The 17,900-nt window shown below is 44.5% G+C and overlaps 1 protein-coding gene across 5 annotated transcripts in view; it reads right to left on the bottom strand.

Annotated features, from left to right (window-relative positions):
• IRAG1 (inositol 1,4,5-triphosphate receptor associated 1) overlaps positions 1-17,900 on the bottom strand; it is a 119,365-nt gene that overhangs the window by 43,832 nt on the left and 57,633 nt on the right. For 2 of the 5 annotated variants that reach the window (XM_073882915.1, XM_025848398.2), the window contains 8 exons: positions 12,450-12,550; positions 11,245-11,315; positions 9,368-9,541; positions 8,728-8,805; positions 7,891-7,943; positions 7,651-7,698; positions 5,874-6,491; positions 3,781-3,859 (listed from right to left, as the gene is read on the bottom strand). In XM_073882915.1, coding sequence (XP_073739016.1) covers positions 3,781-3,859; positions 5,874-6,491; positions 7,651-7,698; positions 7,891-7,943; positions 8,728-8,805; positions 9,368-9,541; positions 11,245-11,315; positions 12,450-12,550 — 1,222 coding nt within the window. Of the gene's footprint in view, positions 1-3,780; positions 3,860-5,873; positions 6,492-7,650; positions 7,699-7,890; positions 7,944-8,727; positions 8,825-9,367; positions 9,542-11,244; positions 11,316-12,449; positions 12,551-17,900 lie in introns of those variants that run through there. The other 3 variants (XM_025848399.2, XM_073882916.1, XM_073882917.1) reach the window with 3 other exon arrangements.

The raw sequence follows: 17,900 nt of genomic DNA, 5'->3' as shown, positions 1-17,900 counted from the left end.
TATGAAATAATTTTATATTTTATATATTTTATCTTTTATTACATATATCTTTTTCTATTTAGTAATATAAAATATTAAATAATAAAATAGTACATCTATTTAAGAATCAGACACAACATGAGTCTTCAAATAAAAACACAAAAACAATTCAATTAAAAACAGAAACAAGGCAAGTGTTCTCCTTATCACCATTATCATATTAGAGAATGTTGCCAAAGTAGAAAACATAGACAGATACACAAGGGAAGTACACACACACATGCACAAATACACAACCAAGACAAAGAGTGAATTCAATAAAATAAAAATAACAGATTATGAACGTGAAAAAGGCATTGTGCAAGGTGGTCAAGAGCCTTCGGATTTGGTCACATCTGGGTTCCAAACCTGGCTTCAGAAATTAATAACCATGTGAACTTAACCTCCCCAGTCTTCAATTTCCTCATCTGTAAAATGGGTATAGTAAGGCCTACCTCCTAGGTTTGCTATGAGCATTAAGTGAAATATTATCAAATGCTTACACCAGTACCTGGGATGCAATAATCACTCTAGTTATAGCAATTGTGCTAGTTAGTCACTGTAGTAATCCCTGTACCATTTCTTAATATACAAGAAACATGTATAGTACCAAGCAGCATTCGTCTATGCCACTGATTGTCAGCTAGGAAAATCTAATGAAAAGAGTCTTCTTTATAAATAGGTAAGAATATACAGAATGTGCCCCAATAAGAGATATGGAGACCTGTACAAAGAACTTCAATCTTTTATAGGAAAAAGAAAGGAAAACCCAAATTAATAGAGGGACAAACCATGTGTCCGAATGAGAACTAAATGTTTTCAAAGTTAGTAATTTAAAAGTCTATAAACTATAAAACAAACAACACTGGGACAGTTCTTCTGAATCCAGTGTGTAGCTTTAGAGCAATCGCAATTAAAATGTTATATAAAATGGCATAAATTTCACTTAGAGAAATAGGTAGGTAAGAGGCAAAATTAGAAAAGACCTGTAATCCTTGAATCTTATTTTAGAGCTAAGAGCCTTCTGAGGTCAGCTAGTCCAAGAGGGAACAGAGGTTGAAGAACATATTTAAAGATTCCTTCAGTTGGTTCCTGGACCGAGACAGGAACTCAGATCTCCTGACTTTTTGTCCAGTTGCTCTTTCCATTATTTTACACTGAATCTTTATATCTAGAACATAATCAATATTCTGAAAAAGATGAACAGTGAGAGAGAAGTAACCTTACATAATATATTAATTTTGTATTATAAGGCAGCAGTAATTAAAATGCTTCAGGATTGATCAGAATAAAAGAGAATCAAGGGCTCAGAACTAGTGTTTGGTATATATAAAAAAGAATGTAGTATATGATTGTCTAAGCCACAAATAATAAGAAATATACATACTATTAAAATATTATCGAGGTAACAGGATCTTAAATTTCCAAATACCTATATCTTAAAATAAATGCCACAGGTATTAGCAAAATAAATATAAATAGATCCAACTATAGACAAACTATTAGAAAATAGATTTGCTATCCCAATTAAGGAGAAATAATGTTTTTATAGTGACTTAAATAATGGAAGACTTCAAAAGAAAAGATAGGCAAAGATGATTATAAAAACTTTACAATTTCTCTAAAAAAAATGGTACAGGGATTACTATAGTGACTAACTAGCACAATTGCTATAACTAGAGTGATCACTGCATCCCAGGTCCTGGACTAAGCATTTGCTTTGTTAAAAAGCAAAAAATGATGGGATGAAAAAGTACTGAGAAAAACACAAATCCAACAAGAGGATATATAACATTTGTAAATATTTACACACCCAACATAGGAGTACCTAAATATAAAACAAATATTAACAGACCTAAAGGGAGAAATTTTCAGCAATACAATAATTGTAAGGGACTTTAATACCCCCATTTTCATCAATGGATAGATTATCCAGACAGAAAATCAACAAGGAAACATTGGCCTTACATGACACATCAGACCTGATGGACCTAATAGACATATACAGAACATTCTACCCAAAAGCAATAGAATACATATTCTTCTCAAGTGCACATGGAATATTCTCTAGGATAGATCATGTTAACAGGAACAAAACAAGTCTCTCAATAAATTTAAGAAGACTGAAATTACATCAAGCATCTTTTCCAAGTGTAATGGTATGAAACTAGAAATCAATTACAAGAGAAAAGTATAGTAAAGGTTAGTATCTATAGAGTTTACATATATACCAACAAAAAATAAACCAACAAAAAACCTAAGGCCCATATGGACACTTGGGTAAAGAGATGAAAAGCTAATCTACCCACTAAGAAAAAAACAGAGTAATTAAATATTTAAAATGATTAAATTTGAATTTGCTTGCTAGCAAATTAGTTGAAGTAATAAAAAAGTGGCATTTATTTTCTAATTCTAACTATATTCTGGCCCATAAGGAGTGAAAGCAAAGCAAAGTCCAGTGCTGGTAGTTCTTAGGAGAAAGACTCCTCAGTCTTTGCAGGTAGCAGTCTACATTGGAAGCAATTTGGTAAATGCAAATGTTTCTACACTTTGACCCAGTGAATCTCAAGCCTGAGAATTTGTTCAAGGGAATAACTTGAAGGAAGAAAGAAAAAAACTATGAGTATAGAGTTGTTTAGAGCAGGTTGGTTAATCATGGTTAAAAGAACTGTAAACATCTGAAATACCCAGCAATCAATGCATCAGTGCAAAGATACACCCATTAAATGATAAATAAAAGGACAAGTCAAAATATATGGAATCAGTTATGAAAGAAGTTCAAAAAGTAGAAACAAGAAATTATAGCTACACAAATCAATTGTGAAAAACTTACAAATGCAGGTCAATACTGGAAAGAATAAAAATTGCATTTTTTCAGAATTTATGGGGTTGTGGGGCAAATTTTAAGATAAATCTTTTCCTAGTGTTTTGAAGCTGCGCATTAAAAATTAAAAGTAGAAAAGTGTATCATTTTTTTCAAAAGATTTCCTCTAAAGATGGTTAATTTTCTTTAATTAGTTTTTAAAAAGTTGGAAATTTTACTTCTGGGAATCTTGTTAATGTTGAATAGATAGGTGTTAGTTAACTATATTTCAGATCAGGGCTTCCAAAATAGTTGGTGGCATGTGGGCATGCCCATACAACAATCCTTAAGCAGAAGGCTTCTGTGCTAAGAGTGACTACAGGTAGCATGACCCATAGAAGAGGTGAGCCCGGAGGTGGGGGGGGGGGAGGGGGGGGGGCAGGGGATCCAAAGTTTTATTTTCTGAAGGGGGGGCGGGGGGGGGGGCGCCCACGGGGGGGACTTGCCAGGCCAGGGAGGAAAGGGCTGGGGTCTGGACTTTGTGGTGACAGCAGATTAGAAAGCAAGAGATGACTCTGATGTCTTGAAAAGAGGAACTGTTCTATTTGAGTGACTTCCTGGGTGTGAGAGGAAAAGGAAGTGTCAAAAGTTGAGGCCCGGGTCACCCTTCCAGGCTTCCTAGGTGCTAACAAGGCTCAGGGAGGGGTGGCAGGGTCTGGAAGGGGGGGATGGTTTGAAGGAGACAAGTTTAGAGGTTCTCTGAGTGGGCAGGAAACATAATCTGATTCATTCATTTATCTGCAAATATTTACTGAGGGCCTCCTGTGTGTTTGGTCCACACTCGCCACTGGGACAAAGACCCTGACAGAAGTCTAGTGTTAACACGTTCACCTCCTTTTATCTGGTAAAAATGAATCCAGCCCTGGCCTGAGGAGAGCATCTGCCCCAACCCTACCTACCTTTTTCCTGCTCAGCCACTTCACTAAGTTCTGGAAGCTTGAGCCCCACTAAGTTCTGATTTCTTATCAGGATGTGCTCCTTTTTAGGAAAAGAAAACAACATTTCAGATGATAACATCAGGCGGAACTCTTCTCTTGTTCTGTTTATGGCTCTGTGACCACTCAGCTTTATGTGGGAGGCTGCCCCTAGTGGGGCAGTCTCAAAGGTGGGTGGACAGTCATGACATGGTGACATATGAAGGGCATCTGGAAGACTGCTCCTCTCCCAGTCCATAAACTTGCCTGAAACCCCACCATTAGCACCACATTTCTCGGGTTAAGAATTGTCCTTGGCATGGTCTGCCTTTTTTTTTTTTTTTGATTTTTTTTTTTTTAAGATTTTATTTATTTGACAGAGAGACACAACAAGAGAGGGAACACAAGCAGAGGGAGTGGGAGAGGGAGAAGCAGGCTTCCCGCCGAGCAGGGAGCCCAATGCGGGGCTCAATCCCAGGACCCTGGGATCATGACCTGAGCCGAAGGCAGACGCTTAACAACTGAGCCACCCAGGCGCCCCGGCATGGTCTGCCTTTTAAATAAGGCTGTGGGCCTCAGGGCAAATGAGCTCCAGCCACACTGTGGCTGAGAGCTATACGACAAACAGAAGCAGAGCCCAGGGCTCTGGGGATAGGGTGGTCACCTGGATGTGTTATGGAGCTTCTGCTGGAAATGATTTTGGTGAGCTCATGACTGTGCTTCAAGCTAGCTAGAGCTTCCTGTCCTGTTGTTCAGGGCAGTAAATGCCCATTTCCAGGAGTTGTGACCTGTCCTACCCCCATTTCCTCAGTGGCTGGTTATGGCACCCCTTGAGTTGTTAAACTCTCCAGACAAATGAGGCCTGAGAATTGCTGCCCCACAATACTGCCCGGAGCCTCAGCAGTCAAAGCCCAGGAGAGATGGGGATGCTGACCACAGGTCAGTCAGCACCAGACCAGCACTTCTAACGTCTGACAGATCTCCTCGCCCCTTGTGACTTATGCTTATGAGGGGATTTTCAGTCGTAGCAGGGCCCACTTGAGTGGTTTGCCCCCTGGTAAGGAAGGAAAGGAAGGGGCCAGCAGAGGGTGCTCATGGTTCAAATGGAAGTAATTGGCCAGGGCCCTTTACCTGTTTCCTTAGCAGCTCCCCGGAGCCTCCAATTCAGAGAATTGTAGAAAGTTTCTGAATAGGAATGAGGTTTCTGAATAGGACACATGTGTCCCTGCTAGCACAGAAACCTCCTCACTTGTGCTTTACTGCTATCAGGTACCTCTTTTCCTTCCCCATGTCACACGCATTCTGTAGGGGAGCCAGGGGAGCCTTGTCCAGTTTTAGCTGTGAGGGTGCCAGGTCCCTCCCCATGGAGCCCCTGTAGCCTGGGTTGGCCCTCTAGGGAAATGGGACTGGATAACGATTCCTTGTCCTGTTAATCTCTTCTCACCCTCACACCCTATCTCTGTCCCCTACATTGCTGGATACTCCCAATCACCCCCTGCATAGGGTGGCAGCCCCATGGGAGACTACTGTGCCTGGTTTGATGGCCAGTGAAAGTTGGGGACATCATGGACACTGGAAGAAATTCACCACAGAGGGAGCAGCCCCTCATGGCCGTCATTATACTTAAGGATGGATTTGGGGCCCTTTGTTAACAGGCATCAGGAAGAAAAGTTCGGGGCCTGACAAAGGGAAAAGCTATTCCATCCTTTGGCATGACAAGGCACTCTATTAAGGGCTTCCTGTTTATGAGCTGCCAACTCTGGCTGGAGGGGAAAACACAGCCCAGTACTGAGGGCTCACGTGCCCGCCATACATTTGCCTTCCCCTTAAAATGTGGCTTTGTGTGGCAACTATATCCCACACTGACCTCACCCTGGTAAGTGTGGTAAAATCACCTGAAACATATTTATGAAGAAGATGCTGCACAGTGGGCCTGATTTATCAGGGTGGGGAAGTTTAGGGACCCACAAGGCCCAAGTCCAGGCCACAGCTGCCCTGCTTAGCAGCTCAGCCCAGAGGTCTTCAGCCCAGGGTTACCTGGAGCGCACACCCTGCCCAGCTGGCCCCCAGGAACCTACCTCACGGAGCTTCGACAGTTTTTGCATCCGTACTGGCTGCACTTGTATCTGAAAGTCTTTGAGTCCGGGTGCCTTGGCCAACTTGCTGCCAGCTTTGCCTGAAAAACGCTTCTCTTCCTCTGCCAGAGGCAGCTTAGCAAGCACTTTCTGCAGCCGGGGGCCAGGTTCTTCAGGACCACTGTCCCAGGAGACCCCCCGCTGTAGGGGTGGCCGCGAAGCAGGGGGCCGCAACTCAGCTTTGGAGCCAAATTTTGACCCTGTCGGCTCTCCAGCTGTACCTTTGCCCTGGGGGCTCAGGGGAGCCACCCCTCCAGAGCCCTGGGCTGGATCTCTAGGCAGAGGATTGCCTTCCCTGGCTGTCTTCAGAAGTGCCTTTCCCAGCTCATTTTCAGCAGGGCCAGGCTGAGGGCTATTCAGGGCCATTTTCCCACCACTGCCTACGCCGGAAGCTGGGCCTTTGGGTGCGGCCTCAGGGCACTGGAGGGGATCACAGTTTTCCTTTTGTTCAATTGCAATCTCTTTGGACTTCTCAATTGTGGGAGAACGAGGAGTCAGCCTGCCCTGAGACCATTTCCTCTGGTCATTCTGCTTCCGGTCAGCTAGCCCTTTGGAGACATTCTGAAAGAGACAAGGTAGAACTGGGACTCTGGAAGCAGGCTGGAGAGGAAAGAGGTGGGTCCACTTCCACTGTGGCGCCTCTGTCCCCACAGAACCTGCTAAGGTGCCTGTGTGTATGTGTGTGCACTGAGTGAAAGGGGAGGGCTTCTCAGTCAAGTCTGAGTCAGTAAAAGGGATCTGCAAACAAGTCTGAGGTCTATAAAACAGACAGGACAAGGGGACCTGTCATTCACAATCTTCCAAGAACTTCCCAAGGGCTAGGAGCTGTGGAGGACAGTGGAATAAAGGACAGCTTGGGGGCAGTCACAAATTTTGGCGTTGACTCAGTTGCCCCAGTTTCTAGTCTTGACTCTTCCTGGCAAGGCCCTTAACTGTTAGGGACTCAGATTTCTCATCAGGTTTGTGAACCCTCTGAAATTGTTGCAAATGTATATGTGTGTTTAAATGTGCAAGTTGTATGTATTTTTCTGGGGAGAGAATCTGTAGCTTTCAACAATTTCTCAGAGAATTCCATGATCCAAAAGAGGCTAAGGATCTTTGGATCCGGTGATTCTTACAAAGGTGATATCTTACTATGCAGAAGTTCTAAGATTCTGCACTCTTACTTCATTTCCCAAGGCACACCCACTTTGTGAGGAGCATTTGTCTGGCTATCTTGTGTGAGTGGTGAAACTCTCCCAGAGGACTCTATCCTAGCCCCACTTCTAGATGAGATTGTATTTCATGCTGCCCTCGACATCACCTTGAGCACTTTGCTCTGAGCACCCTTCTAGTGCTCATCAGCACCAGATTTTCCAGGCTGCCCCCAAGAAGAATCCCAATCAGGAACTGGAACTTTACCGTAATTTTTACTAGAGTGACAAAAGTAGCAGCCTTGCCTGTTGCCAGGCCCAGCAGTCCCCCTGGTCTATGGCTAGTGGCCTGAGTGAAGGTGCAGGGTTATAGGGTTATAGTGAAAGTGACCTCCACTGAATACTGCCGCCTTACCCCCTCCACTTTAGACTTCCAGTCATGATAGAACAGAGGAGCCTTCTAGCTTCCCCAGCCTTGACCCTCCACTCACGTACACCAACTTGCAGGCTGCCCAAGGCTAGCCTAGACTTTTGGAACAGTGTCTCCCACACCCACATCATCCAACTTGGGCAGAGCTCACACTCACAGGCTCGCCAAGGTGAGGTGAAGAGACTTCGGCCTCATCCCCCTTCTGCTGGAGAAAGTGAACACAAGTCAGACAGCAATGTGAAGAGACCCTATCTCCTCTTGAAATACCCTCAAAGTGGTATAGATGCTTTCCCCTCCCAGCACCGTCATCGCAATAGGTCGTGGAGACCCTCTTAGGGGTTAAGGGGTAAGAGGAGAGACCAGTTGGCATAGAAACCCCAATCAGGACCCCTGTTACCTGTGGTGGTGCTCCAGACAAAGGGGACTGTGGGCCACTGCATGCATCCAAACCTGGAATGGTCCAGACACTGGTGAGTGATGTCCAGCACCCCAGACCATCAGCTGTCCCTTTAGCAAAAACACATCTACCTCCCCAGAATGCCCTCCCTTGGTTCGCTCAGGTCTGGTGGCCAGTAACGCCTGACATGTTGAATACCTTCCACATGTCAGGTTCTATGGTGATCACTCATTTAATCAGCACTGAAACCACATGAAGAAACTGAGGCAGAGGGAAGTCAAGGTCACACAGCCAGGAAGTATCAGCACTGGGAACTGAACCCAGGCTGACTGGTCAGAGCCTGAGCTTGCCCCACAGCTCTGACAAGGGCAGGCTGTTCTCCCCGGCACCATGCCCCTTTCCAAGCTGGTTTGAGGGTGTGGCCCCGTACACAGTGTAATGAAAGGGAAGAAACCAAAAAGAAAAGAGTGGCTCAAATAGAGGCCCTTCTAAATAAGCTCTGGGGTGGCCTCTCTTTGAGTCCTCTCTTAGCAGAGAAAGCACCAGTTGTAGCCCCTTTCCCACAACCTTGCCTCCTCCAACCTTCCCACAACCTTCCTCACCTACCTAGACTCATCCTGGGCTAGGCCTGTCTCCCCACACTAGCTCAAAACCCCAACAGAAAGTACATCCACCTCCTCAGAGGCAGCCCCACCAGGCCTAGCTGGGATGCCAAACAGGGGTCCTGACTAGAAAGCCTGTAAGATGGGATGCATCCTGGTGGGGCCAGGGGTCGGACTCAGCTGCTACCCAAAGGGAAAAGCCAGCACAGGAAATGCCAGGGGCACTGGACCTCACCAAGGGGTGTGGAGACAGTAAGCGAGTTGCTTTGCGAGGATGTCGGAGAAGCTCCGGGGCTGAGGTTTGAGGAAACAGCTGTGGAGACAGACACAAACTGGCCAGCATTCATGGAGGTTTACGACTTCAGCCTAACAAAGATATCCTTTCAGGTATTTCTGACCCCTGGGAACTGGGACTGCTTCATCAGGTCAGGGGCTGATTCTGAACTGCTATATAAGGCTCCTACCGCAGGAGGACTCCATCCATGCAGGGTGGTCCAGGAGCCTGTGCACATGGGTATCATACAGGGATTTCTCTCTATGTAGGATTCAGGGAGGGGGAACCCGTGTCATGGGTATCATAAAGGCTGACACTTCTTGGTGAAACAGAAAGACACAATAGGCCCAAAAAAGGAAAAGCAGAGTTTTCTGGGCTAGAGTTGCATCAGTATTTTAAGAGCTTCTGAAATAGGGTAAGATGCCCTGTCTTCACAAGATCCTCTCCACAAGTATCAGTCCTCCTGGTGCCTACAGGCCTGTGGGCAGGCAAGTCAAAGGCCACCCCTTGGAAGCAGGGCTCCCACTACAACTGGGTCCTGGCCCTCCCCATCCCCTACCCCACCTCGGAGGGGCTCAGGGCAGCCACCTGTACATCCTACCTGACGGGGAGTCTCCGGGGCCGCTCCTGGACTTCCTCCCACGGCGGGTCAGGAATCGTTCACTCACCGACTTGGCTTCTTCCAGCAGCGCCAGGTTTTTCTTCTTGTCCTCTTCTGAGATGCTGATATCCGGCAGCTGGTCATTGACCAGGTCAATAATGTGCCCTGCAGGGTCTGCAGTGGGAGGGTGAACTCAAGGCAAGAACCACAGAATCCTTGGCCCCCCGCACCTTAGCCCAGGGAAGCTGCCCAGAGTGGACTCAGCCAGCCAAACTTCAGCCCAGTGCCAGGCCAGGGAGACAGATAGGGCTACCTCAGCAGGTTTGTAGCCTGTGGCTGTGGCAGGTCCTCTGTAACAAATAGTCATGAAGCCACCTAGGTTCCCAGTACTGTCCTAAACTCTGCCATTAGGGAAGGCCATCAGGAGCTCCACCTCCATGCTATCTTTCCCTAGTGTGTTCTTCTTTCAGGTCTCCAAGCGTTCAACAAGCTAGGGAGCTTAAGATGTGTGGATAAAGAGCACTCCAAAGATCATGGCCACCTTCCTTCTTTCCTCTACTCACACTATCTACCTCCACCCTTCTCCAAAACCGCCTCTTCTCCAGCAGCGCTTCAGTGGGTGAATGACACCACTTTCCCCAGCTGCTCAGAAACGTGGGAGTCACTCCACACTCCTTCCTCAGTCTCTTCACATCCCACCAACTGGCCATCAAGTCCTGATCATAATTTACCTGAGAAATATCTCTGGAACTTGTGCCTCCTCTCCATTCTTGTCCGTTAGATCTTACCTGCACAGTTACAACAGCTGCTTCCTAGGCTTCTACCTTCACGCTCTCCCCTTCCTCCCATCTTCCACTGCCTATCAGAGTCAGCTCCCTAAGAGCCATATCTGACCTTGCACGTTTCCTGCCTCACATCATCAGGATTCCACATGAAAGGAAGTTTGAGAGATGGGATGAGACAATTGCTAATGACCTAACGAGCACCTGCATTCAGCACTCCTTGAAACCACAACCTCATGTATGTATGTATGTATGTATGTATGTATGTATGTATGTATGTTTTGGGGGGTAAGATAGTTTGAGTTAGGTTCCATCATTTGGAAGAGCCCTGACTAATACACACAGCAGAGCATTCAGTTGCTCTGTTATGGTTCCTGCTCCCCCACCATGTTGTTTCTTCCACCCAGCATGCTTTTTCTTCCTTTTGTCTATCTGTCCAACTCCCTAAGGCACAACTCAAATACTCTCTCTTCTGGAATATCTATCCAGCCTTCCCCCTCCCCAGATAAAATTGGTCTCCTTCTTGCCTCAGTTTCCCTAACACTTCTTTAAAGGGCCTTATAATACGGTGTCTTGATTATATCTGTTCACTTCTCAGTCTCTTCATAGACTATGAGCAACATGAAGGCAGAGACCAAGTCTATATAATATCTGTATTCCAATGGTCCAGAACAGACCCTGAGAAATCATTTGGATAATGAGCTGGTGTTTGGGTCAGAGATGCTTGCATTCAAACACATACCTACCTGGATGGGGGCCTTTCTAGCAGGAGGTAGAGAGCTCTGGCCCCTGTGCCCCAGAATTGAGCCTCACCCTGCTGTTCTGTCTCTTTGACTTCCTCATCTTTCTCTTCATCCTCCGGCCTTGTTTTTTACCAAAATAAATTAAAATTAGATATCATACTTCTCCTGGGCTCAACACAGAAGGGCAGACTGACTTTGCCTTCTTGGGCTCGTAGGTATAGACCTGCCTGAGAATTAGAAGAAGTGTAGGGGCTGAGCTGCCAGATCTCAGTCTTCTTGCTCAAACATACTTTCAGAGGGACCCCTATCTCTGGTTGCAAAAATAAGATAAGATAATTGGACTAGCCCTTACCCACAGAAGTCAGTGAAGCAGTAGAAACCTTCAAGTGTCGGTGAGAAAGCCTCCTGTGGGGACTGTGAGCTCTGAAAGACAGTACAGAGTCATCTTGTTAAAGAAAATTTGTCCACAGCTTGTAAATAGGCAGATACCTGTATATTCTTTCAAAGTCATCCTAGAGCATCGTCTTACGAGCTTGTCTAAGTTTGAGAACTTGTTAGAAATGCAAATTCTCAGGTTCCACCCCAGACTAAATGGATCAGAAACTCTGGGAGGTGGGGCCCAGCCATCTGTAATTGAACATGTCCCCCCCAGGTGATTCTGATGCTTGCTAAAGTTTTTGAAAAACTGCCCTAAGGAAATGTAACTTTGGCTATTTACTTTTATTAGGGCCCAGACTCTGAGTGAACATCTAACTGTAGAAAACTCATAAAATATGACTAATTGTCTGGTAGAGATGTAGATGATTTCTGTTGGGGAAGAAAGATAAAAAACAAGGTTTCATTGTCTTGTGGAACATTAACCTATTTTATATCAAACTTAGTAATCTTATTCCAGTATTCTTTTCCTCCCCACTGATTATATATATATATATATATATATATATATATATATATATATATTTCCATTTCTTGTATCCTCTTTTGAACTGACTTTGCCATCGGGATGATTTCCTCATCAATGAGTTAAATAAATCTTTGACACATGCTCACTATATTTTTGTATGAGAATGATCCTTGTAGCTTTTTGAAAATTATACTTAGTCTTACTCCAGCAAGACCAATGCATATGCTAGTGCTGTGTCACACTGAGGCAGTGACATCCCTGAGTACGTGAGCCAGTGTCCTTCCCAAGGGGTCATCTTCCCCACAGGACCCACTTTGACCAGGGGCAGCATTCTCCAGTCAAAGACCCTTATCTCTCAGGTCTGTTTGCAAATATCTGGGCAGTTATTATGGGAAACTACCCTGCTATGATTTGTGCTTAAAGGCTAGCAAAGTACAAAGAACCAAATCCAGGAAAAGACAAATAATTTGGAGGGGGGAAGAAAATGGACAAGTCCCAAGCTCTTGCTCTCATTTGGAAAAACTGCTTGATTCTATTTCATCAATAAAATGATCAAGAAAGAAGATTTATAAAAAGTATATATAGCTATCTAATCCTCACATGCTAGGGAATATTGTTCTTCACAGCACAAAGATTAGGCATATGAGATGTACCTGTTGACCAGGTTTTTGTCAGTTTCTCCTTCCGGTGAACTGGCATCCCCAGTCAGGATGATGGTAGGTGGACTGCAGGATATTCCTGCAGTGTGAGGGCCCTGGCGGTTCAGAATAAAACACAGATGGAGTTAGGCTTAGGATGGTGGAAGCTTCCAGGAGCTGGAGCATTTATTCCAGTATTATGACACTCAAAACTATCTTGATAAGGGTTGAATACGGTTTATTTGGATTATTCAGGGGGAAAAAAGGAAAGAAAAAATGAAAAAAGGCAGTTTCTATTTCGTTCCCCAGCAGACATTCACTGAGCTTAACATGGCCTACTTTTCATAAACTAAGATTCTGGAAACTCTAAGCCATCCCTGGTTAATCCTCACTAACAGTCTTGAAAAAGAATGGTACAGAGGCCCCAGGCTGCAGCCAGCCAGGTTGGGGAAGGAGGAAGACCAGGAGAACAGGTGGTGGCACCCACACATTGGGTGGGGATACAGTGAGATCCCACATTGGGTAATTGTGACATTTCGATAAAGGTGATGTGTTCAATGGGTCATGGAATATGCAGTTTAATTGTGTAACCTTGAAAAATGTTTATCTGAATAAATACACATTTCTGAAATTAGAACAAAAGTTATTAGCCAGTCCTTAGATTTTTGAGGTATTTCAAAACCACTAAACAAACAAAACTACTAATAGCAAACATGAGTCATTTCATTCTAGGTTAGTAAGGTTGTAGTTAAATCGGTGTACTACCACACTGTGATGGCCATGTGAATGGTAAAACCACATCTGGACTGCAATAAATATTGAGTGAGTGAGTGAGTGAAAGAATAAAATGAAAGCAATATAAGATATACAATAAGGTCCATAAAGATGCACATCAACATGCATTTCCCCACACCTCAGTGTACTGGGGATAAAAATAGGACTAGGTAACAGTAATACACAGTCTCTCCAGTTCTTTGCCACCCACTGTTGTAGTATGTCCATCTAAGAATTGTTCCCAGGTATGTCTGGCAATCTCTCTAGGGGTTTTCTCATATGTCCCCTCATCATTTTCCTTCTCTTCTTCCCTGCCCATCCTTACCGGTGTGTGTTGTCAGGGCTCTCTGTGAACACCCTACCGTCCCTGCCAAGGCCTGTCTCCCAGCACTCTCAAGCATGTCACACCAGGTCCCACTGTTGCAGTGGCTTCCTGGAGCATCAGAGCAGTAGGTCCCCATTGCCACGTTCCCTGGGGGCTGTGTCTTTCTGGAGCCTCTGGGCAATAAGCGTTCTCACTTCTACTGGCCCTGCTGAAGCCGTTGCCTGGGGGCTGCCCTTGCAGATCTAGGGCTGAACTGTATTCTTGAACACTTAGTGTGCAGGTATTGACTCCTTGCAAGCTGGGGAAGAGAATCTCTCTCCTTTTCACATTATTACTTGTTAAGTGGGTTCCATACAGTGCTATGTAAGCTTCTTAAATCCCACAATTTTTAATGAAACCAGCTCTTCCTGTTTTCATTTGTATCTCCTCCCTCCCTTGGCCTCAATCATAAGGCCGGGTAAGCTGGAGAAGTGTCTCTGAGTCCCACCAGGGAATGCCAGATCCCTGTGTTCCAGGACCTCTTCAACTGGAGGGAGGTGCAGGGATTGGAGGAGAAGGAAGCACTCAGAATCCCTGGACACATGGAAAGAAAGTTGGGACAGGGACTTTGGCTGGATAGGAAGCAGTAGGAAGCAGCATTGCCTCTTGTAAGAATCATACAGACCTATGCTCAGATTTCTGCTCATTATCCATTAGCTATGTGTCCTTGAGCAAGTTATTTAACCTCTCTGTGCCCCATGATCATAAAAATCCAACTCACAAGGTTGATGTGAAGATTAAAAATAATATTGAGAAAGCACCTAGCACATGACTGGTATTTTCAATAAATAGTTATATTACTGTCAGATTACTTTTCTCTTTCATTCAACAAAGACACTTTAGTTATCCATCATGTGTCAGGAGCAGCTTAAAAAACAAAGACCCTCAAGACCTCACAGATCCCTTGCTTAAGGGATATAGAGAAGTAATGAATAGTTATAATAAATTTAAGCTGATAAGAAATGGACCACATTCTGTGAAAGCTCAAAGGAAAGGAAAAAAAAAATTCCTCAGGGGAGTTGGAGAAGACATTTCAGCGGGGTCTTGAGGGGTGAATGGGAGCTTGTAAGACAAAGATATTAGGGGAGAGGTTTTGGGCAAAGGGAACAGCATTTAGCAAAGGGCATAACTGGGCATTAGGGATTTATCAGTGTAATCGGAGCATGGACTCCAGGGTATGTAAGATAGGAAAGTTCAGGGATGGGGGCTGCAGTATTGTGGTTTATACGAAAACATATATATTTGGTCATTCAGATGACCAAAATATATTTTTCATAGACATTTGGTCTTTATCCACAGTTCCTGGCTCACAGCTCCCAAGACCCTTGGAATTTCCTGAGCGATAAGAGCAATGGGAAAATCTTCTGTTATAATATTTGGTCTCCTGTCCTTAGTTCCTAAACTCCCTTCAGAGCCATAAAGGTGAAATGGGTGGCTTGTTATCTATAACAAACCCTTTCCACTGCAACTAGGTTAATGCTAATGAAGGTGACTTTTGCAAAGCACCTAAGTATGGAAGCTGGTTGCCAGGGGAAACAGCCATGAATAGAGGGTTGGAACTTTCAGTCCCACCCCCTGACTTCCTGGGAGAGGAAAGGGGCTAGAGGATGAATCAATCCCCAATGGCCAATGAATTAATTAATCATGCCTACATAACGACACCTCTATAAAAACCCAAAAGGAGGGGGGTAAGAGAGCTTCCATGTTGGGGAACCAGCACACTTCCACATGCCACTGTGCCACATCCCAAGCTCCACAAGGACAGAAGCTCCTTTATTCAGGACCTCACCCTCTGCAGCTCTTCATCTGACTGTTGATTTGTATCCTTTAATATCCTTTGTGATAAATCATTGACCTAGTGAATAAATGGGTTTTCCTGAGTGCTGTGAGTCACTCTAGGAAATTATCACACCTGAGGAGGAGATCATGGGACCCTCTGATTTCTAGCCAGTCCATCAGAGGCACAGGTGACAACCTGGACTTGTGACTGGTGTCTGAAGTGAAGGCAGTAGGACAGAATCCTTCACCTGTGGATCTGAGTCTGTCTCCAGGTAGATAGTGTCAGAATTGAGCTGAGTTCTTGGACGCCCTGCTTGTGTCAAATAATCGCTTCTTGGTAGGGGAATCCTACAACATACAAACACACACATGTTGGACTTGGGTCCAGGAAGCTAATTTAGAGGCAAATAATGGAAGTAGCATAAAAGGTTGAGCCAGCTTCTGATGGACATTGGGTGTTACCCCAGTGAGTTTGATCTTTGTGGTTTTGGAGATGGGGAATACTGAAGGTCAGGTTTGGGAATAATTTGACCACCCAAAGAGAACATAGAAATTTTGACAGGAGATCCATTCATGGGTCATCATAGTGCACATTGGTTGAGATGATGGAAAATGTCCAGTTATTACAGCATCCATCATCTTCCTAGGAATTTTGAGAAGCTTCCAATAAATTGGAGCTGTGTTACTCTCCATTTGGACACCCACAGTTGGCCAAGGTAGAGTGACAGGGAGTCAGCGTGATGCTTACGGCTGGAACCAGGACTGGCCAATCTATCCTCAAAATTACCGAGCTCCAGTCCCTCCAAGAACACAGATACCCATCTTTCTGTCAAGGACTCCTCTTGTAAGAGATGCTCAGGAAGTTTCCCCAAAAAGCAACAGCTCCTTTGGTGGATAGTATAAACGTGATGGACTAGTGATGGTCACTCTTTATGGTCACTTGCTTTGTCCTTTTGTTACCCTGTCTCTTAGTCCCATAACTATAAAATCGTCAAAGGCCTGCTTTGTCTCAGAAGTTTGTGTGAATAAAATGAAATGGTGAATGTGTCTGCACTTTGATAAGTCTCATATGATCTACAAATACCCATTAATCACAATTATCATTAAAATGAACAATGGCTCTACTCAGTTCTTCCCACCTTTTGTCCCCTCATAGGAGGCCAGCAAGCAGCAGAGAGGCTGGGGCCTTCCAAGGGGCCAGGAGGGAAGCAGGAGGATCTTGGGTCATGATGTGGGGCTTGATGATACACAGTGGAACAGTATCCAGAAGAGCTGCTGAGGTCAAAAGGGGAATCGGGGTGTCAAAATGGCAGGTCATGGGCTGGAGCTGGGGCAGGCAGGGCCAGGGGCAGGTGCCTCTTTACTGGGAAAACGGGTAAAGATGGAGGAATTGGGGAGGTTTTCTATTGTGTGGATTCTCCAGTGAGCAGAAAGAAGGGCTGAAATTTTTCCAGAGGCTTCTCTTCATGTCACTACAAGGGTTTCTTGTTATGTGGTTTCTTGGATCTCGGTTAGGGAATTAGCCTATTCTCTGAGCTACAAATTCTCTGAGGTACAAATCAGAGACCTGGAGGACCATTTCCTGCGAGTAGTGTTTATAAGTTTTTATATTAGTTGCCAACATTTTATAATTGGAAGAGTTCCCATAAAGTTCTGGATTTCCTGACCAAGCAATCTTGGGTCTACATTTCTGCAAAGTGAACCTTGGTCTGCTTCTGTTGGCCTGCTTCAATCAGTTGTGCTCCCTGCCTGGCCCTGAAGCATCCAAGTTACTGCCCCTGTGCTACATGATTCTTAACCTGTCATGGTTTTCTGGAGCACAAGAGGTTTATGCTTAAAGCCTCTTCCACTTGTGACACCTTTTTTAAAAACCACTTTATTAAGGTATGATTGACGTATGAAAAGCTATACATATTTCATGTATACAACTTGATGAGTTTAGAGCTAAGTATACACTTGTGAAACCCTCATCATAATTTATGCCATAAACCTATCCATCACTTCCCAAAGTTTCTTCCTACCTTCTTATTTATTTACTACTATTATTATTGTTGCTGTTGTAGTGATAAGAACACTTATAAGATCTACCCCCTTAACAAACTTTTAGGTGTACAATACAGTATTGTTAACTCTGGGCACTAAGCTGTACAATAGCTCTCTAGGACTTACTCATCTTGCATAACTCCCACATCATCTTGATGAGGTTTCTTTCCATACAGCCTCATTGGTGACTGCTACCATGGGGATTCCATTTGAGACACTGTCTGTGCTTACAGTATGTTTGAAGTTCCTTCCCTGGGTGGAGTTTATTTTGACCATGACAGTTTGAGCTCTAGAAATTACCTTATTCATGTTTTTCATATTTAGAGAATTTCTATGAATCCTCAAGTGAACAGGAAGAAATGCACTTTGGCTAACATATCATTTTCATGCTCATTATATCATATGGTTTCTGCCATCCCTTAAGGTGGGCTTTTATGAATTCCCAGCAGGCATTAATGCAGATAGGGTAGGTCTACATAAGAGGGGCAGGAGAACCAAACATCACC

This window comes from Callorhinus ursinus, unplaced genomic scaffold, assembly GCF_003265705.2.
Source record: "Callorhinus ursinus isolate GAN/ISIS: 27379988/994484 unplaced genomic scaffold, GSC_fseal_2.0 scaffold49, whole genome shotgun sequence".
NCBI classification, from domain to species: domain Eukaryota; kingdom Metazoa; phylum Chordata; class Mammalia; order Carnivora; family Otariidae; genus Callorhinus; species Callorhinus ursinus.
The sequence above is the reverse complement of the archived record's forward strand: the minus strand, read 5'-3'. Positions and strand labels throughout refer to the sequence as shown.